The sequence below is a fragment of the Saccostrea echinata genome, unplaced genomic scaffold (genome assembly GCF_033153115.1).
Source record: "Saccostrea echinata isolate AGI-Se365-2 ecotype Australia unplaced genomic scaffold, CSIRO_AGI_Sech_v1 ptg000046l, whole genome shotgun sequence".
In the NCBI taxonomy this organism is placed as follows: Eukaryota; Metazoa; Mollusca; class Bivalvia; order Ostreida; family Ostreidae; genus Saccostrea; species Saccostrea echinata.
This window is the reverse complement of record NW_026889795.1, coordinates 8,558,523-8,580,963: the sequence shown is the minus strand read 5'-3', so window position 1 is coordinate 8,580,963 and position 22,441 is coordinate 8,558,523. Positions and strand designations below refer to the sequence as shown.

Here is a 22,441-nt window from a genome sequence, read left to right as displayed (position 1 = left end):
GATGAAAAGTTGAAAGTTTATTTCGAGTTTGAAAATCTAAAGCGAAGCTTCATTACAACGATATTCATGTAGAAAAAATGTGATGAAAGAGCTTACAAGGTCTTTATCAAGCAAATTTAGAAATATTTGTCATTTTCCGATTTCATCCTCATCTTGCGAGAAGTTGTAAAACTTGCAATTTCAGTTTCTATGATACATATAATCAGATGTTGTTTTCTTTTAAACTGAAAATCCCGTTTTAGACAGAATTCAGAAAAATTGAACAACACTCCCAGTGGGGAAAATGCAGGTTTTTTGTGTTATTTTTTTTTACCTGAGAAAATATTGAACTTCATCATTGTCATACGATGAGGGATACGATCAAATACATGTAATTACTTATGTTTCATTATAAAAAGATTCATAATTTATTTATTTATTTATTTATTTATTTTGAAAAATATCACAAATATAACGAATATTCATTGGCAACGGTCACGTTGTCATTAATTCATGAATAAGGTGTACAACATTTAACCATGTGATGTACTCTGACCATAGTTAAATCACGACAAACACCATCTATATTGGTGATGAGAAAATTAATGGAGCAACATGTAAACCAGAAATAGAGATTCTTCTCAAATTTATGCCCTCTTTCCAGATTTGTATTGTTTTATAGATTTTTAGAGATCAATCACTGTCTGTTATCTTCACCTTTTTCATAGTGACTTGGATTCACAATATACATCTTCACTCTTGTAAAGGTGGAAAAGACTTACCAGATTTTCAAGTCTATACCAATAGCTTACCTTTGATCTTACAACGTCGAAGTGTAGGGGAAATCTACCAAATTCAGATAGTACAGCAAAACTAGTTGCATAATTATGTACATCAAGTATTAATTTGCAAAATTTCAGTTTATCACAAAATGATTTGGATAACATCCTGTTTATTGTACCGCCAAGGATGCTATTTTGTTTTTTTTAGTAAATGGATTAAAATAAACCCAAATTTCATATGCATACAATAATTAAAATAGTGTGAATTGAATGATCAAAAAAGTGAACAGTGGTTTTAATGTCTAAATTTATTGAAACTATGAATTTTTTCTTCCTTTTTTTTAAAATTAATTAATTAATTAATTTTTTTGATAAAGTTAATATACTTTGAGCAAAAGATAAGAGCATGAGAAATGATACACTTAGATATTTGTATTTAGATACACTATATGACATAACAGTGTATTTACATATAAATGAATTTCGTTTGTTTATAAATTAAACCTTATTGCGTGGCATAATTCATTTTTAAATGTTACAGTATCATTTTTATTTTTTATTTTTACTTTTCGCTGGAATCTAACTAAGATTGCAGCGAGATGAAATATTTCATTACAGGTATATTAAACAACAAAGCAACATATTTGGTCTTTGTTTGCAAATGTATACGAATCACACGGTTTTGTTTTAGAAGGAAATTGGCTATTTCAACACCCCACTCCACTCCCAAAATACTCAATGTGCCCAAAATTAGCAAAATTCTGGATCCACTCCAAATACCGTTCTATCAACAGTGAACTAATTCACCGGTGTAACAGTTGAGACGATTACATGCACAGCATTAATATTACTGCAAAAATAAAAATATGAAACAAGCCATCTCAATTACACATCTAATAAAAATTAATCCTGTGTATACTATCAATAATTATCATTCCAGGCACAAAAGTAAAAGGCTGCTAAATTAAGTTTGTCAAGTAGGTCACGTCTGCTGCAGTTTAGAGATCTTGTCTGTGGCTTTAGAACTTTACACATGTTAGAGATACTGGAGGAACATAATGCCCGCTGTGATAATCAGTCTTGCTCGCATATGAACATTTACATCAGTTGTCTGTATCAATCTAATTGTGCGTTCTCTGTATATACTGACATGCATTTAAACTTATGTCTGATTATTATGAGGCGCCGTTTTGGTATTTACTGCCAAAAAGTGATATCACCTATTCGAATAAGTGATATCACCTATTCGAATAGGTGATATCACTCATTCAAATTGAATAGGTGATATCACTTATTCGAATAGGTGATATCACCTATTCGAATAGGTGATATCACCTATTCAGAAGCTGCATAGGTGATATCACTTATTCGAATAGGTGATATCACCAATCGAATAGGTGATATCACCTATTCGAATAGGTGATATCACTTTTTGGCAGTAAATACCAAAACGGCGCCTCATAGATTATTAATCCCGTTATTATGGGACTCATATTGTCGACGCATGGTGTTTATGCATTGTTATAATCACAAGGATATCTTCAGCCTTTCCCAACAAACTGATGAAAATGACGTATCAAAGCTATTTTAGGAGCGAGTTTCCTATCTTAAAATTAGAATATATGTACTATTTTCTTATTCGCAATATCTGTAAATCTATTTTCTTACAGTCATAAGTATTTAGGCCTGCCGTTTACTGAGATTATACATTGCATTTTTAAATCCTTACACCCTGCTCTATTTGTAGTTTAAAACTCTAATTTCAACCTTTCTCCCATTTTCACAACATCCTGCATTTAATCGAGGACACCCCCTTGGTAGCTGTTTGTCATTTGTATGTATTGATGCGCCTCTGGCGCGCTGACTATGAGGAGTTGATAAAATCAACTCCCAAAAATTGTGAAGATAACAAACATTGATCGATCTCAAACCAAAAAACCCCCTACAAACAATACGTTTATGTAACCAGGGCGAAAAACATGGATCTCTGGTCACACCCGCCGTGAACCCTATGTGTTTCATTACATATTCAAGCTTTGTTATTAATATATGTTCATACTTTGTTATTACATATTCAAATGTTTTAATTAAATTTTGAAGATTTGTTCCGTCTCACAAGAAAAAGACAGCTTTGAGAACGTCTTGCTTTACTGGTTTCGATTTAAACGGGTATATGGATGATTCCACGCAATATTAAGTTTTGAATTATGTTTCTTAAATTGCCAGTGTAATGGATTTCTGGCAACAACGAAAATTAACAGAGAATACAAATACTGTTTAAGAACAAATTGTGTGCATTGACCAAATATAATGTTGAAAACAAGAGGCCCATGGGCCACATCGCTCACCTGAGCACACTGGCGAGGAAAAAAAGCAAAAATCAGTTCAGTATTGAAAAGTTAACGGGGGAGAGAGGGGGGGGGATGGGGGATTTTAAACTACCAATGCTTTCATATCAATATAACAAATAACTTTGCTGTTCTTGAGCAGAAGATTTTTTCCCATATATTCATTTGTAAAAATTTGATCCCCCATTGTGGCCCCACCCTACCCCCGGGGGTGCTCATTTGAACAATCATTTCAACGATGCTTCCATATCAATTTGACTAATCATGGCTTTTCTGTTCTTAAGAGAAAGATTTTTTCCTATATATTCCTCTGTAAACTTTGATCACCAATTGTGGCCCCACCCTACCTCCAGGGGTCATGATTTGAACAAACTTGAATCTACACTACCTGAGGATGCTTCCATATAAATATGATCAATCATGTCTTTGCTTATCTTGAGAAGAAGATTTTTAAAGTTTTTTTCTATATACTCTTACGAAAAACTTTGACCCACCATTGTGGCCCCACCCTACCCCCAGGGGTCATGATTTGAACAAACTTGAATCTACACTACCTGAGGATGCTTTCATATAAATATGACCAATCATGGCTTTGCTGTTCTTAAGAAGAAGATTTTTAAAGATATTTTCCTATATATTTCTATGTAAAACTTTGATCCCCCATTGTGGCCTCACCCTACCCCCGGGGGTCATGATTTGAACAAACTTGAATCTACACTACCTGAGGATGCTTCCATATAAATATGACCAATCATGGCTTTGCTGTTCTTAAGAAGAAGATTTTTAAAGATATTTTCCTATATATTTCTATGTAAAACTTTGATCCCCCATTGTGGCCCCACCCTACCCCCGGGGGTCATGAATTGAACAAACTTGAATCTACACTACCTGAGGATGTTTCCACATAAGTTTCATCTTTCCTGGCCCAGTGGTTCTGGAGAAGAAGATTTTTAAATGATGTCATTATTTTTTCACTAATTCCTAATTATCTCCCCTTGAAAGAGGGCGTGGCCCTTCATTTGAACAAACTTGAATCCCCTTAACCCACGGATACTTTGTGGCAAGTTTGGTTGAATTTGGCCCAGTGGTTCTTGAGAAGAAGATGAAAATGTGAAAAGTTTACAACAACAACAACAACAACAACGCCAACGACAACGCCAACGACAACGACAACAACGACGACAGACAACGGACAAATTTTGATCAGAAAAGCTCACTTGAGCCTTTGGCTCAGGTGAGCTAAAAAGGCACAAAATTTCTTCACTTCGTATTTTGGCCATACCTTTGAATCTATGAAATACAAAAAAAATATACAAATCACAAGGATTTCTGAATTCTGAATACATTTGGAGTATTAAGATCTTAACCTTCAAAATTAAGCTATTAAAATGTGTAGAGAAACTGGTAAATAGAAAATGGTAGAGGAAATAATAGTAATTTAACAAAAATGTGCAGTTATTTGGGCTTATATTAGACCATAAAATAGAATTTGTATCTAATCCGTGTGTATTGTGTCCAGTGAACTCTGTAAAAACATGTGTAGAACCCTCTACAATATGCTAATTTATTAAATACATTTTTCCTGTTTAGTTTTTTATCCCTTTTTCTTAAATGTGTAAGCATAAAATAGTGTTTTCAAGATTTTAAAAAAGTACTTAATTGTATTTTAAGAATATTATCAACAAAAGAAAAAAGGACGTCACCATAACGCATTTTATATGTAATAATGTTCTGCTAACTTTTTCTCCTAATTGTAGTGCATTAAGGCAAATGTAGACAAAAAATAATGAAATATTTTCAGCCGTCTTCAACACGGTATTTGACGTACAACTTCATAAAAATGGCTGACATTTAAAAATGAGCACGTTGCCGCACATATTAGAGATATCGATGGAAAAGCGCATGACGTAAAAGGTGCTTACTGATATAAAATAAGACACATATATTTTTACCTGAACATGACAAGGAATACACGGCGGGTGTGACCAGTCGGGAGGGGAAGGTCACTCCTCCATGACACCTGATCCCACCTCTGATGCTTTTGGAGGTCGGTGTTTGCTTTGCTCCTGATTTGTATTGTCTAAATGGACTTTGAGCTTGAATACTCTTTGTTATCTCCATATTTCACATAAAATAGATTAAGTATAATGTTATTGTTTATGATGTCTTCTTGAACTTGACTGTAATAAATTGTAGGAAATTGATTGTAGATTTTCAAGATGCAAAAAGTGCCGTTAAAATCAGCATGGAGTTTCCCGAAGGTGACGGAGTTAAGGTAGTGACAGAGTTAGGGTATTTGGCGATATTTCGATATTTGGACTTTTGAGTTTGAATATTGTTTTCTATCGTTATATTTCATTTTGAAATCATAGATAGCTGCTTTTTCAATAAAAATGGAATTCGTAAATTTACTTATCTTGTCATTGGTCATTTGCAAAATACTTTTGTTAAAAACAATATTTAGGTCTCTCAGTTGATTTGATACGCAAGAGCATACTCTACGTACAAACAGTTTATAAAATGAGGCAAACTTTTGACAAATAAGTTGATTAAAGAAGAATATCAGCAGTTTAACGTTTAATTAAAGTTAAAATTTCGCAAATTCTATGTTCGATACAATGACTACATGGACTATGTTAACAAATACAATCTATCATTAAGTCGAATGTTGACTGATGTTTTTCAAACAATTTGTTAGGCCATAGTTTTCAATGAATGTCTACGAATTTTTTCGTTTGCCCGACTATGACAAGGAGCACACACCAGGTGTAAACGGTCGACAGGGGATGCGTACTCCTCCTTGGCACCCGATCCAACCTCGGATGTATTTAGAGATTCGTATTTGCTCTGCTCCAAATTTGTATTGTTTCAACTTCTGAACCGTTAAAATATAGTGATAAAACAATACATAGCGAGACGTGTAAGCGAAAAGTGGTCGTGAAAAGTGGCCGTGAAGTCCTTATTGACTCATCATTTAGATCAATCTTCAGATCCTATATAGCTTATATATCATTAGCCTACTTATCCCGTTGCTCTACAATTATACAAAGTTCAGCTTTACGATCACAGGGTACTCTTGTCAAGGATATCTTAAGGAGGTATCTTTGACTTATAATAATAAGGTCATGTACATGTAATATTTATTGCATATAAAGAGATCAGGATTACCCGCAAATCAAAAATGTACAGTTCTTAGGTGTTTAGCACATACCATCTAAAAAGAGTGTGCTTTTTAAAATTTGTCCTATTTCTATATTTATATTTAGCTGGAAGATGACCCTTTAACAGCTGATATCTTGACGGGGTTTTTTTCTTCTTCTATTAAGTAGAAACCTGTTTTATTTTTACAATGCAATACTGTTAATATCCTTCATTTTTCAGAAATTGAGATATATATGAATTAATCAATCTGTATATTGATATATTTTCTTTTGTCTTGCAATTGACATTCATTTCATTCTTTGTTTCATTTTTTTTTTTCTATAGCTACTGAATTAAAAAATAAGATTCCAAGTCAATGACCTTAAAGCAATATGAGCTGCATTTTTGAGAATTTTATTTTGCTGTTAAAATGTTATAATAAATCTTTATGTAATTTAATCCTTTATGATCAATAAGATTAAAGTAAAGTATTAAATTGTTTCAGAAGAAAGATATCAGTACAATTGAATGTACAGTATTTTATAAGAAATCAATATTGTACATGACGACAGTAATGTAATTTTGCTTCAATCAAAGCTTCTAAATAGTTCTTCCATCGCAAATATGAACAGACATTTACAAACGTTCTTTTTCAGTCATTGAAATAGTTAATTACAATTTTGCCACAAAAATTTCCGACATCAAAGTTGCAGCTCATATTGCTTTAAGCGTCACACATAATTCAATGAAAAAAGTTCTAACAGCTCCATTACAATATCTACTAAATAAACGTGGCCAAGCACAAAAATATTGTTCTGAGTATGATTAGGAAAAAAGAGAACAAAAAAAAAAAATAAAAAAAAACAAAAACAAAAACAAAACAAAGATACAAATGAAAAACAAAAATAAACAAACAAAACAAAAACAAAACAAAACAAACAAAACAAACAAACAAACAAACAAAAATAATTTTAAAAACATCCTGTTTCCGATTAATGACATGTATGTCAATAAATTACACACTCCTTAAAATTATATATACATATACATATATATATATATATATATATATATATATATATATATATATATATATATATATATATATATATATATATATGTATGTATGTATGTATGTATGTATATATAGAATCTGAATAAGAAGAAATATGATTTTTTTAAGCAATTGTTACTATACTTAAGCCCCTACAATCAGTATTTTGTATTGTAAAATAAATGCTTTTGAATATGTTCGGTGTAGCTGTTAAATGAAAAAAATATAGGTATCTTTTATTTGCTTAAACATAAATGTTGACATTTAGTCATTATTTTGTTCCCCTTTCGTTTACCACAGAGCTATTTTGTTCGTCTCACTGCTGGGATCTGGCTACATATTTATTGAGGAATTATCAGCTATTTTCAATAATTGTAGAAAATAAGATATGTGTCGACATTCATATGAACTTCTGTTGACCTTTCCCGCTAAATACCAAAGACTGACGTCATGGAGGGTGATAAATTAAAGTTTATTTTTGGAAAATACTTTTTAAAAACTTTAAATCTTGAAAATGCATTAATCATAAGATTAAAATTCGACGATTTCTTTTTAATAATTGTGTTATTTACCAATATTAATATTATAGAGCTTATCATTATCTTTAAATTGTTTTTTAGTATTTATCAAATGTATTATTGCACTTCTAGTGTATAAAATGAGGTCCACGGTCAAGAAGTCAAGGCCCAAGGGCCTTAACGCTCACCTGAGTATAATACAAGACTGTTAAGGATACATAAAAATATAGACAAAAGAAAACAAATAGATTTATATATATTGCACAAGGCAATAGAAATACAATGATCAGGGATTGAAAAAATAGTTCGTTATTACCCGATCCTGACAAGGAGCACACGGCGGGTGTGACCGGTCGGCAGGGGATGCTCACTCCTCCATGGTACCTGATCCCTCCTCTGACGTTTTTGAGGTCCGTGTTTGCTCTGCTCCTATTTTGTAATGTTTAATGGACTTCTGAGGTTGAATACTGTTCATTATCTCCATATATTTCATTCTTCAGTCTACTACTCAGTAACAAATCATATATTATGTAGATCTATTTACTTTCCTGAACTGCCAGTGCTAATATACTCCCAATAAACAAAACAATATTGCAAAAGCACATTACATTTAGCATTGAGCACATTGGTTTTTGATGTACATTAATTTGTAAGCTATTTTTATTTATCTTTTATTTATGAGTCTACCTGACCATTGAAAACTATGAAGGTTAGTTTTAATTATGCATTAAAAATCCTTGTGTATAACTCTATTCATCAATTCGCCTATCAATTGCATTGTTTACAGTGATTTATTATCAAAGGTGAATAGCAAAGTTGGAATAACTTCTTTCGGTAGTGTACAATTTTCCCTACAATATCATAAATCCCTGCCCAGTGCAAGAACACTTTGACAAAGTTGTCCAGAATTTCACAAATCTTTTACAAATACCCTTGTTCATTGCAACTTTGTACTCCGATAGCTTCGTCGACCCCAAGGATCAGGGAATATCTTCAAAGTATTATGCATTTTGATATAAAAGAAAAAAATCTTAACGAGCCAAAAACAAGTCTACATTTCCGAATTTTCTCATTTTTACACAGATTTTTATCGATTTTACAGCACATTTTGTTCCAGAAAACATAGCGCACAAGATTGCCTATCTACCAAATTTATATATTTCATACATTAGTGTCAGAATCATCTTATGTATTTAAATCTCAGACAGGCAAGTTAGTGCTCTATGTTTCCTGGAGAGAAAAGTATCTCAAATTTGACGAAATGCCACCAGAATTGAGGAAATTCGGGAAAATGTCCTACTTCTGCACTTTTGTGGCCTCCATGTAAGCTTTGAATCAAAGTTAGTACTGGTTTTAAAACAAGCATCAATTTGAGTTCCTAACTACAAACTATCACAATTCTAACTGTGTTCTGATTTTTACATTAAATAAGGGGCCAGATTCGGCCATTACCATACCTTGTCCTTAATAGTAGTTAGGCTGACCTCCATGTCTCCCCCAGTTTTACGGGCCTGATGTCGTACCATTAATAACCATCTTTTTTTGGTTCGAGATCCCTCCGAGTCGATCGATTCGTTTCATATTCATTTTCAGATTCGTTTCAGATTCAGAAACATTTCTAATAGGAGGAAACAGAAGCTGACGAGAAGCGAGGTTCTCTCCTGTGTTGGCCTGTTCAGATTTGTTACCATTATCTTGATGTATAGATTCTATGAGGTACATTGTATATATGGCGCTTCTGTCCATCTTTAATGATAGAGGGTACGTGTATTATCTGTAGGTCATTCTACTATTATTATGTTATGTGGATGATTATGTTCTCCATGAGGGCTGATTTAGTATCTATGGATGCATTTTGACAGAAAACATGATGGCAGCTTTATTTCTTATCTTTATTGTTACAATAATAGACTCAATCCATGCATTTCTAACGCTTGCAAAACTTGGTGACTAAACAGTTAAATAAATGTAAAATCAAATATTTCACATATTTTCAAGTTTTGTTTTAATAATGTAATACTTGGAAAGCTAAAACAAAAAATTGCACAGTAAAACTCTCTTCAAAACTAAGTTAATTGAGCTAGTATTACGTACATTGAATAAATACGTATTTCTAGAATATCTACAGATCAGCTTTCATCATTTAGACTCAATAAAAATAATTTGTACATCCTATGCTTTAAAGTCTTACCACCGGGTTGATTAGAAGCCGATTTCTACAAACAATTGTGCATTATTATAAGTAAATTTTACCTAAATAAACCACTAACTGAAATAAACGTGATTTGATTTGACATGAACGTTTCGTGAAATCGTAGGAATCTATGTGGAATTCTTATCACTTGAACAACACCTAAGGCATTTGTGGTTATGTATAAATATATTACAAGTGCTTGAAAAATCTTATCTGATATGAAAAAAGATTGCTTAATTTCATTCAGTATGATGTTTATAGATAAAGCAACAATTCAACAAATTTGCAAGACAGTAACTGTTCTTTAACTCATTTAAAGGCTACTCTTGTTCACAGCCTGAAAAAGCGGAAGAGACGTAATTTGTAATGGCCGCTGTTACCCCGCCTACTCCGATCTTGGTGGCCAGGCCTGTCCCCAGTACACCTGCACTCTGTAAGCCCGCAAACAAGCCGCCTGCCGCCGTGGAGGACGTCTAAACATCATTCAAATAAAACATAGTGAGCAATAGATTACTATTGAAATATGTTTACTGATCAGAGTTTTTTTTAACATGGATTGGCTAAAGTTTTATCAACGTCTGTAAACATGGAATGGCTGAGATAATATCCATGTCTTTTTACAAGAGTGTACATATATTGGCTTAGGTTGGATCATGTCTTTTTACATGCATTAGCAAAAGTAAGACACATGTCTTTTTACATCGATTAGTTAAAGTAGGATCCATGTCTTTTTACGTGGATTGGCTAAAGTTGCATCTATATCTCTTAACGTGGATTGGCTAAAGTTACATCCATGTATTTTTGCTTGGTTTGCTTAAAAGTTACATTCATTACTTTTTACATGGATTGGCTAAAGTTACACCAAATGCATGTCTCTTAACATGGATTGGCTAAAGTTACATCCATGTCTTTTTGTTTTGATTGGTTATAAAGTTACATCCATGTCTTTTTGCTTTGATTGGCTAAAGTTACATGCATATCTTTTTGCTTTGATTGGCTAAAGTTACATCCATTACTTTTTACATGGATTGGCTAAAGTTAGAGTCATTAATAACTGTGCCACTTTCATGTCAAAATTAACAGAAACAGTTAGCCAGTGGGTCTTGGTATTCTTCAAGGTAAAATGAGTTGATGAGTCACTTGTGCTTAAAACTGTTGACCCAAAACCAATGCTTTTACAAAATCCAATAAATTATAAATATCAACAAGGTAAATTACTCCTTATTAGAGAGGGGACCAGTTTATCCAAGCTTGTCTAGCTAGCAAAGGGTTATCAAGATATGAGCAAAAACACTCGGTCTACCGACCGACAGATCGACCAGTGCAACCCATTATCTCTTTTTCAAACAAAGGGGGGGGGGGGGGGTGAAGAATCCTTTTGAATAGCCGCTTTGGAAATTATGCTTTCACATTTTTAGACTGTTTCCTGGTACAAAAAAAGGTTACATAAGATATGTGCACACTTTGGGGTGCGTTATTGAAAAACTTAACGATCCCATATTCTTTAAAAGGTTGCTAAGCTTGAACTCGACGCAATGAGAGACGTAAACATCCCTGTTAATCCTTAATATGAAAATGTTTCGATTTAAGTGATTAAAACATTGGCTTTGAGGCTTGCAAGCAGTGATATTTATTCTTACAGCATTAAATACCCTTAATGTAAATATGTTCAAACGGAGGGTCGTGTTTAGACTGGGGATTTCAACAATCAACTTGTCCCTACCTTATACTTGGCCTCGGGACATGGAATTATGAATTTTACATAAAACTATCATGTTGTAAATTTGGAATTTACCTCCAACTGATTAACATATTAAGACTTTTATAAGACACTGATCTTTAATCATAAGACATTGAAAAAAACTGTCTCGAAGTTGCTCAGCAGGTAAGAAGCTTTTTAAAGATATATGTGACGCCACGCGTGGCGCAGGAGTTAAAGCGTTTGATCTAGTGTCGCGAAGTAAGGAGTTTATCCTTACGTCGCGGGTTTGAAACCCACTGTTGGACGTGGAGACCGGTCCTTCGGATAAGACTGTATAAACCGAGGCCCTGTTTCGCAGTAGGTCCTGGCACGAGAAAGATCCCTCACTGCTCAATGGTCCTGAGTGCCGAGTATAGGACTAAAATTTGCACCTACCACGCAAGTGGCGGCGTCCCAATATGAATGAAAATTCTCGATAGGGACGTTAAACAACAAACAATAAAGATACATGTGTATGTATATTCTATTGAGATGAGCTTAGCCTCACTTTGACCCCTTGGCTCGGAAGAAATGAATTTTACAATTCTAATTTGGCAAAGATCTAAATGCTCATTTTAATCATGTAATCAATTTTCAAGCCAGTTTTCTCTCTGAGTAAAAATGATTTTCAAAATTACAACGAATTATCAATATATTATCATAATGACAAATTGAACCCTCATAAATTGCGTCATTTTCCCCAAATTCTGAATATTTCTATAAAAACAGCCAAACTTTTAAGCTATTTTTTCAATATTTCGTATAGAGCGCAATCTCTGATCTAAAATGTGCAACTATATAATGATAGAACTGTTTCTCAAGATTACAAAATCTTGTTTCTTCGCTGAAAGTACTCAAATAAACCTATTTTCTTTAAAATCAAGAAAATTTCACAAAGATTTTTGCAATACTTTGACTTTCAGGGAAAACTTTTTTCAATATAGAAAATGTAAGCACTAAGTCTCTACTTGATGTATGAAATGGGACATAGAATGGTAGTCAATAAATTGTTTTATCTACAGGGCCGTTTTATGTATAAAGTGAAACTAGCTCTTTTATATGACAACTCCTTATGGCCAAAAAAGATTCCTTTCAATTATAAGGTCAAAAGGTCAAGGTCAAAAATCATACATTTCAAATAACATTTCCAAGATGATAACTTTAGTTTTCTTTGAGCATTCTTCAACAAGATTTAATATCACAACACCCTATGATGTAAAGAAGATCCTATGTATTTTGAGATCAAAAGGTCAAAGGTAATAAATTTATACATTTTTTGTCTAAAACTTTCCTTTCCAGACAATATCTTAAAAGTCTATGAGCTTTTCAAATGAAATATCACAACTCCTTATGGCCTAAAGAGGATCCCCTTTGATTTTCAGGTCAAAATGTCAAAGGTCTTAAATTCATACAATGCAAATAACATTTTCCAGATGATAACTTATTAACTTTACTTTTCTTTGAGCTTTCTTCGATAAAATTTAATATCACAACTCCCTATGGTCTAAAGTAGAACCTTATTAATTTTGAGGTGTAAAGGTCAGAGGTCAAGGTCATAAATTCATACATTCTGTCTGTGTAACTTTTTTTTCCAAACTATATCATAAAGACTTTGGGATTTTGCAAAGAAATTTAATATCACAATATTAGAACTCCACATGGCCTTAAAAAACCAAAAGATCCAAAGGTCAAAGTCTGAAATATATATTGAATATATTATTTTCAAATAATAATTTTAGTTTTTCTGAAAGCTTTTACAATGAAATGTTTGGTCATGAATTTCTTAAACTTTAAAAAGACCCCCTATTGACTTTAAGGCCAATAGCTGAAAGGTCAAGGTTGACCTTTTTTTCTCTCCATCTGTAATTTTTTCCCCAGTTCTTCTACCTTTTTCTATTGTCCTTAAGTGGGGAACACAGGTTCTTTAAATTAGCATGTTAAAGATTATGATTATGAAAATAGTGTCAACAACATATACAGGCATTATGTAACTGGACTAGAATTTTCTATAGACTTTCAGCTATTCATGTCCCATCTTGATACAAGAAATTATTTTGTCTGTCTAGATTTCTAATAGATTAATTTCTTTATGAATAAAATAGTTTATATTGTCAACCCTATAGGCCCTATTACATAAAATAAGATTATATTTATTGCCACGATTACATTTGGTAAAATATGATTAAGGTTATAGTGATTTAAAACCTACAAGTTTCAATTTTAAGTGCAAGAAGGTCAATTTAATTGTACTGTTGCTCATATTATAAGATGCACACTGACACCCCCCCCCCCCTCCCCATTTTCTTTGCGATTTTGACTCATGCTATATGAGTACAGTGTTGTTATCTAAAATACACTTCTTAAAAAATCCTTGATAATAACTCATACCATGAGTGACATACCTTAATTTCGATTGTTGTCCCTTAAACTACCACCCCTCCTTTTTAACGGGGGAAAAAATTAGCGACATTTTCCTAGAATTGGGAAAAATCTTTTGTGGAAAATAAGATTGATAAAAATACATAAAATAACAGAACATAAGAAAATATTGCCCGCATTTTGGCCCTAAACATCACTGTTGCAAACTTGCACTCCAACAAAAATTATAATTATTATTATAAACGTTTTCATGTTGAATATGTCCACAAAAAAAACAGTACTAAAAATAGTGCCAGTCTCCTCAGATTGAGAATGTTGCCTTTTATACACGTACATGCATCCTGTTGCATTAAATATTCATGAAATCTCTTTTTAAAAAGGTATGAATTGAATATTCTATTTTATTTGTTTCCAGCATAAGTACATATATGTAAATTATATCTTTTACTTCATACTAGAACTATCTAAATATACATTTACATTTCTTTCAAATGGAGTTATGTGACCAAAAAATAAAAATAAAAAAGACATAAAAATCATTCATGTGGCCCACGTTTGTTTAAACTATGGCACATTTTATATTGTTCTGTGGAAAACAATCCTAGTGAACTCACTTGTATCCCGGCAGCCAATGAACCGGCAGCGACTCCCGTTGCAGTAAACCCTGCCGCTGTCAACACTAAAGGTAGGCTTACAACAGCTGCCACCCCAGTCCCAACTGCTACAAGGGTTTTACCAGAAATCCACGACGCTGAAAGTGCAATCAAGGTCGTAACTTTGGAATCGATTTAGAAACATTACAAACTACTTTTAAGGTACATATAGGTATGCCTATTGCAAAATTTCAACTTTGCCTCATCTATTAGAATTTCAAAAAATAGAAAATCTCCCTTCAAAAACGTCATTTTACAGATATCCTATTACCATTTACACATTCAGGAATTTCTGAGTTCCATTTTCCTTTAACAAACCGTATAACGTGACAGTTTGATGGTTCAAATCCCTTCTCACATCTCAAAATACATCGACCCTCCACTTTCTCTTCATGCCAGGATCCATTTTTAGGATTTTCTAGTTAGACAACAAAAACAATATATAATACAGGTTCTACAAAACTATAATACATGAGAAAGCTTTATTAAATAAATTCTTTCTTATTGTTCTTTTAATTTTACTCCAAGGGTTAAATTTCAACAAAATTCACCTGAATATTTTTAATACATGCACACATGTATATCACCTTTTGAGTGGCAACATTTTTGTAGATAGTTAAAATTTTATACATTCCGTTACGATGCGGATATATCGAACAAGCGTCAAATATTTCAGAAACATGAGGTTATTAGGAAATATTTTCTATGTAAGGAAAAATTTAACAATCAATGTTAATTGTTTGTTTGTCTAACGTCCCTTCGACAATTTTTCACTGTTCAGACTTGAGACATTACCACTTGACGGTGGAGAGCTGCAAATTTAGACCTGTACTCGGCACCAACCTTTGAGCATTGAAGGATCTTTTTTTGGTGAACCTACTGTGACACGGGACCTAGGTTTATACAAAGGACTGGTCTCCACGTCCCGCAGTGGGATTCGAACCCGCGAAGAAAACTGTTCTTGGATCAACTCCTTACTCCGCGACTATAGAACAAACGCGCTAAACACTGCCCCACGCAAGTGACCAACCAATGTTTAAATTTGAAAAAAACAAGATGTGTTTGTGAAACACTGATGCCCACGTATGGCAACTTATAGCGAAGGTTATACTTTCTCAAATGCAAATCAAGTATGTTGGTACCCAAAGTAAGGGCTTGTACCGAGGAATATACCTGTGAAATATGAAAGCCCTAGCGGCAACCATTGAAAAGATATGGAAAATGTTAAAGTTTTTCAAAAGTAAGTCGAACATCAAGGTCAAGGTAAAATGGTCAAAATTAATGGTGCTCAAGGAAAGACCCTCTCACAAGAAATACACATGTGAAATATGAAAGCCCTAACACAAACCGTTCAAAAGATATGCCAAGGTTAAAGTTTTTCAGAAGTAGGCCAAACTCCAAGGTCAATGGGCTATAATTGTTGGTATCTAAAGGAAGGTCTTGTCACAAGGATTACACATGTGAAGAAAGAAAGCACTAAAATCAACTGTTCAAAAGTAATGGCTAAGGTAAAGGTTTTCCAAGAGTAGTTCAAACTCCAAGGTCAATGGCATATAATTGTTGTATCTAAGAAAGATCTTGTCATAACAATTACACATGTGAAAAATGAAAGCCTTAGCACTAACTGTTCAAAAGTTAGGGCCAAGCTTAAAGTTTTTCAAAAGTAGGTAAAAATCTAAGGTAAAGGTCAAAGGTCAAAGTTGTTGGTATCCAAAGGAAGACCTTGTCACAAGGATTACATATGTGAAGTATGAAAGCCCTAGCACCAATCGTTCAAAAGTTATGGCAAAAGATTAAAGTTTTTCAAAAGTAGGTCAAACTCCAAAGTCAAGGTCAAAGGGTCAAAATTGTTGGTCTCCAGACGAAGGTCTTGTCACAAGGATTACACATGTGAAGTATGAAAGCCCTAGCATCAACTGTTCAAAAGTTATGGCCAAGGTTAAAGTTGGGTAAAATTTTGCAAAACTGGGTCAAACTCCAAGTCAAAGGTCAAATATGATGGTACCCAAAGAAAGGTCTTATCACAAGGAATACACATGTGAAATATGAAAGCCATTGATCCAACCAATCAAAAGTTATGAGCAATGTTAAAGTTTTTGCGGACAGACAAACAGATAAACAGACAAACAGCTAGACAGACAGACGGACGGACAGTGCAAAAACTATATACCCCCGAATCTTCGATACGGGGGCATAAAAATTATGGTATATTCAACGAACGGTAACTCTAAAATTGTTTTGAATAATTCATCAAACAGGCAGGTAGATGTTATGGGAATGACAAGGGTTTAAAGAACACCCAAATTTCAATCATTAATTATCTTAAAATCTGGAGCCAAGTGAAAGTTAACGTTTGAACACCATGTATCTTGAGTAAAAATTTGAGCCATAGAATTTTGTTCTTATTCTGCCCATTTCCCTTTATTTTAGATGTGGACAGGTGGACAGAATTTGCAAAGTTTCTTTAGAAATGATATTGGCTTTGTTTAACAGCTGCTATCGGCCACCGAGACTTTGAGTAAGAATGACGTGTCACATCGCAGAATCTTGTTTGCGGTAAGTCCTAGAATATTCCCAATACAATAACTAACGTCTTTGCGCACTCTGAGATCTAGAAAGCGAAAGTAAAAAAAAAAAAAAACGTGGGTGGACTGTCAATTGCACATTACATTACTCGTCATCTTTACTTGGGATGTTTTTATAACAGTACAGATTTCTTACTTGGACAAAAACAGGAAACTCCTCCAAGAAACCCTAAACAAAGAATCCACAACGTCAGCTTACAGACATCTCCTGCCATTTTCTGTAAGACCCGTAAGTAAATGAGAGTTATCGCTCTTCTTACAGCCACTCTCTTTGCATGAACCCTTTGTTCAATTTTTTCAAAAAAATGAATAAATAGATAACAGCATTGGTAGGAATGTAATACATCAGCTCAATGTAATCTTTATCACAATCCCTTTATTTAAAAAGTAAAGTTTTCCTCGCTGTAACAAATCTGATATAGTCTGGATTAAGCAGAGCAGGAGTTATATGAATTCCCATGATACTGGGAAAACTGGAATTGATTTCAAGATTGAATTTACTGCTGGAAAAAATGCAAGGTATTATATAACAGGTAGGCCTCAAATTCATTTTTTTTATTTGAAACTTTCAAATTTGTTCCAAGATAAAAGGTCAATATTTATGTGTAATTTGAAGAAATTCAGCTACGCAATTTTTGCTCACAAAGTAATATGTAGCCTTTCAGACCCTTGCAAGAATCAGACATTCAACTATAGAATTGGCATTGATTAGAAATTACTATTTGATTTATCAAAATTGTGTATGATGCTGTTTAAGGGTAATCCTTTTGTTACTATTATTCAGTAAAATATCTTGATAGCAGTGTATTTGAGTACACTGTGATTCAAAAATATAGAACATGCATTGCTTTGGAATTGAAACTTCGCAATAAATGTGCTACACCTGAAGATCGCTGAAGAAAAGATATTGAATTCATATAATTCACACACACACACGCACCCTCCCCCCCTCCCCCCCCCCCCCCCCCACACACACACACATACACAATCAACAAAATAACTGAAATGGAACAAAGATTAGAATATGTCAAACTGAGGAGATTTAGAGGTTTCAAACATTTTCGAGATTTAAAAAAATTCCAATGCAAAAAAAGGAAAAAAAAAAAGAAGAAGAAGAAGATGACGTCATAATAACTAACCTTCGACCTCTTCAAGTATGACTTTTATTGCACATGAGGAATAGAGACTTCTTATAAGCATTTGTCAAAATATCAGATCTCTACTATGAAGGAATCAAAAGTTACACGTTATTTGATAATTAACAGACAGTTAAATTGCATGTAAATGACAACATTAACATGTTCTAAATGAAGTCTCCAGAATCTCCAATATAAATATTTTACTATCTTAAATGGCCTTATTTGTGTGTCGCCTGAAGAGCAGAGAGACACTTAGAGATCATTTTACCTGGCGTCTGTCTATCTGTGTGTCTGTCTAGCTGTCTGTTAATTCGTCTGAGAGAGAGAGAGAGATGTTTATAATGTCTGTCTACAATCAAGTTGAGTTTGAGTTTTTTTTAGTCAATGATCTTAATAGTTTAAATGCATATAATTTTCGGGCATACAGCAAAGGTTTCTTGAAAAACAAGATTCTAAAATTACAAAATGTTTAACCTTACAACATTAAAAAATAGAAAAAAAATTGTTTTTGCAAACAGGGTTAAAACACGAGTAAGGAATATTTATAATGCTGAACTTATCGCGGCTGTTGAAACGCCCTGTAAAATAACTTATTTGTCAGTATCCTGCCTCTGTTTAAAAGGGAATTTGTAGACATAAACACCAAATGCAGGTTATAGTTAATATTACTAAAGTGTATATAAATAAGAAGTTGGCAATGGAAAAGGAGATATCATCCAGGTGCCATGTATAGTTTAACAATAAACTGGCCATAAACGCCTAACACGTAATATCGAAATATGAAACGATAAGGCCTAAGATAATAGTTGTCAACAATAGCCATTGTGATGTATCTATTGTGCAATTTTATTGTGTGCTGAGAACAAAGTCAGTTTAATATATAGAAACATATAATGCTGTTATGATACATTTTGATTGCATGACGTCCAGTGCTCGGCAAAAAAAAAAAAAAAAAAAAAAAAAAAAAAAAAAACATTGAGACCCAGGCCCTGGCATCAATCACCTCTTGTGTAAATTTTGTATCACTCTGTCGGGATGGGGGTTATTTTTCAACGGGGGTCAATTTCGTACGGGGTGCATATGTAGAAAACCGTTTCCTGTGGGTCTTTTTCTACAACATGTTTACATTTATTTTGGCTGGGGAGTATATACATGTATTCGAGGTCTTAAAATGACCCCGATAATTTTTCTACAGGGATCATTATTCCACATACACCGCCAGTGTTAGAGGACAAATGTGTCTCCAAAGAGCGGCCATCGACAGGGGATTTTTACACCTTACAGCACTTGATCCCATCGCTGGTGATTCCAGGGTTCGTGTTGTTTGTTCTGTTCACGATTTGGGTTGTTTATAGGATAATATTTCTTTTTCTTTCAGACATTAAGTGATATTTTAACTCTATAATGAAATTTAAATACAAGAGCAGTAGTAAAACCCACCTTTCCAAGCCAGATTCAATTAAAGAAAATATTTTTTCTATTGGATTTTGACTATAGCATTTAAATCTTAAAATTCACTTGATCAAAGCTGAACACGACTCACAATAAGTATACGCCATGTTAGTCTTCCTAACTCCGATATCAGCACTGTGGTACATGTATGCGCTCCGCTTTCGTTACGCCTGATTGCTTTCTTGTAATAGATACCTGCATGCATGGAATGGACGACACATGCTCGAGTTAGTTATCTTGCATTACGTTTGTTTACATTATATGGCAGTTTACTTGTGTTTATGTCTGTTTTTACTGCACTGGCCTGTCAACTGATGTCATATTTCATAGGTAACTTTTTCTCCTGTCGTGGAAGAAGCATGCAGGTACTTTTGTTGCTACCGAGTATTTTACAATGGCTATGTAGGACCTTCCTTATAGGTGAAGACTGAAAAGCGTATTACACTGAACCGTGACCAAGTGAACGGCTTATATAGGGCTCCACTTATAACAAGAAGTTCAGAAAAATATGGCGGACAAATCCCTTTTACGAATCGTGCCCAGCTTTAAAGTGTTTATTTACACAAATTTTACTCACATTCCATTTAACTACTGAGTAAAAGGAAGTGATTTTATATCACGTGCTTTATAACCATCTACTAGCTGTTTGTCAGCTTAACATTCATAAGTAAAGGGAAAAAATGCCAGAACCTTGGATCATTGAAAAGGAAATATTCTGGTTTTGTTATGTTCCGCCTTGAATATGACCGGGGCATATAGTGTTTGTCATGTCCATCTTCCGTCCTTCCTTCACACTTTGCGTTTATTTAAGTTTATTTAAGTTTCAAAGAAACTAATGAAGCTATTTTAATCAAACTTCATATGCTGATAAATATTGATAAGAGCTAGTCAACTGCATCAACATTTCTTCTACCTTGACTTTTCCTTTGACCTCACTCTTCTTAAATGAGAGTTTAGCTCAGTTTCAAAGAAAAAGTCAAGATACTTTTGTTAAAGCTTATAAATGTATGCTAATGCATACTACATATGTATTGAGAACTATTCAACTCCATCAACATTTTTTGTCCTTGACCTTTCTTTTGGCCTTGACTTCACTTGTTTTAAATTTGTGTTTACTTTAGCTAAGTTTCAAAGAAACTATTTACAATATTTTTATCAAACTTCATATGCTGATTCCTTTGACATTGACTTCACTTTTCTTTAATTAGTGATAATTTCAGTTTCATGGAACGTATATTGATGAGGCCTATTCAACTGCATCAACATTTTTATACCTTGATCTTGACCTCGCTGTTCTCAAATTTGTGTTTAGCTCAGTTTCAAAGAAACTATTCTAGAATTTTTTTTTTATGTAAGCTTATGCACTGATGTATTTATTTATTTGGTGAGTAATTATTAACTGTATCCATTTTTTTTTACCTTAAAATTCCCAGTAACCTTTGACTTATTATTGTTGTGTATAAAACTCAGTTTTAAAGAATCTATTCAAGATAATTTCATCAATTTTCATACACTAATACAAATTTTCAAACTGCATTACTAATGAACCCTGGGCGGGGCATTCATGTTCTATGGACATATTTCTAGCTGTAACTCATTACTTGTACGTCAATCATCAGGAAGCCGTATAAACATTCTGTTTTCTCTGAATTTCTCTGAATTTTTGTAAAAAAAAAAAAAAAAAAAAAAAAAAAAAAAAAAAGGGCGCATTTTACAAAATTCAGCATGAATCCGGGCGTACTTGAAAAGCGAAAATTCTATTGACCCTTCAACTGATAATATGTTACTATTGTTTAAATATGTATCTTATATACAGGGTCCTTTTATTCAGTTACATCAAACAACAATGCAAATTGGTTCCGTTGTTTCAGAGGTGACGTCAAAGACTTAGAAAAAAATAAAGAGAAATGCAGAGCACCATTACAAAGAAAGGATCTGATCCTTCGGATGAGACCGTATATAAACCGAGGTGCTGGCACGAAAAAGATCCCTCACTGCTCAATGGCCCCGAGTTCCGAGTATAGGTCAAAATTTGCAGCTCTCCACCGGTAATTGGTGGCATCTCCATATGAGTGAAAAATTTTCGAGAGGGACGGTAAACAATAAACAAACAAAAAGCAAAGAAAGGATAGGAGTACTACGGAAGATTGCAGAATTAATCGTACCCTGTAGATTTAAGTGTATGTGAAATTCCTTAGTAAAAGGATAGTAATATTTAAGGCTCTTATCAGAACAGTAAATTCGTCCTAAAATATGAGACCTTTGAAAGTCAATAAGAAATTTTTGAAAATAATTTTCTTATCCAGGAAATCGAAAATTCCTATTACACAGGGCATTATCATAATTTTATTTAACTTTTAGATAACAATATCATAAGTCTTAACTGCACTAAATTTTTAAAATGATCAAAATAAAAAAAAAAATGCTTTATCTTCAATATTAAACATATTTACCAATCAATATTATTTTACAGTGT

The 22,441-nt window shown here is 33.4% G+C and overlaps 1 protein-coding gene across 1 annotated transcript; it reads right to left on the bottom strand.

Annotated features, from left to right (window-relative positions):
• Nucleotides 1-9,695: 9,695 nt before the first annotated feature.
• Nucleotides 9,696-17,589, bottom strand: LOC133202008 (interferon alpha-inducible protein 27-like protein 2B). The gene is made up of 4 exons (XM_061337789.1): nucleotides 17,511-17,589; nucleotides 15,061-15,207; nucleotides 14,751-14,887; nucleotides 9,696-10,489 (listed from the first exon to the last, which is right to left on the bottom strand). Exons 1-4 carry the CDS (start codon nucleotides 17,587-17,589, stop codon nucleotides 10,337-10,339), a joined length of 516 nt encoding a protein of 171 aa, XP_061193773.1. The 3' UTR covers nucleotides 9,696-10,336.
• Nucleotides 17,590-22,441: the final 4,852 nt, after the last annotated feature.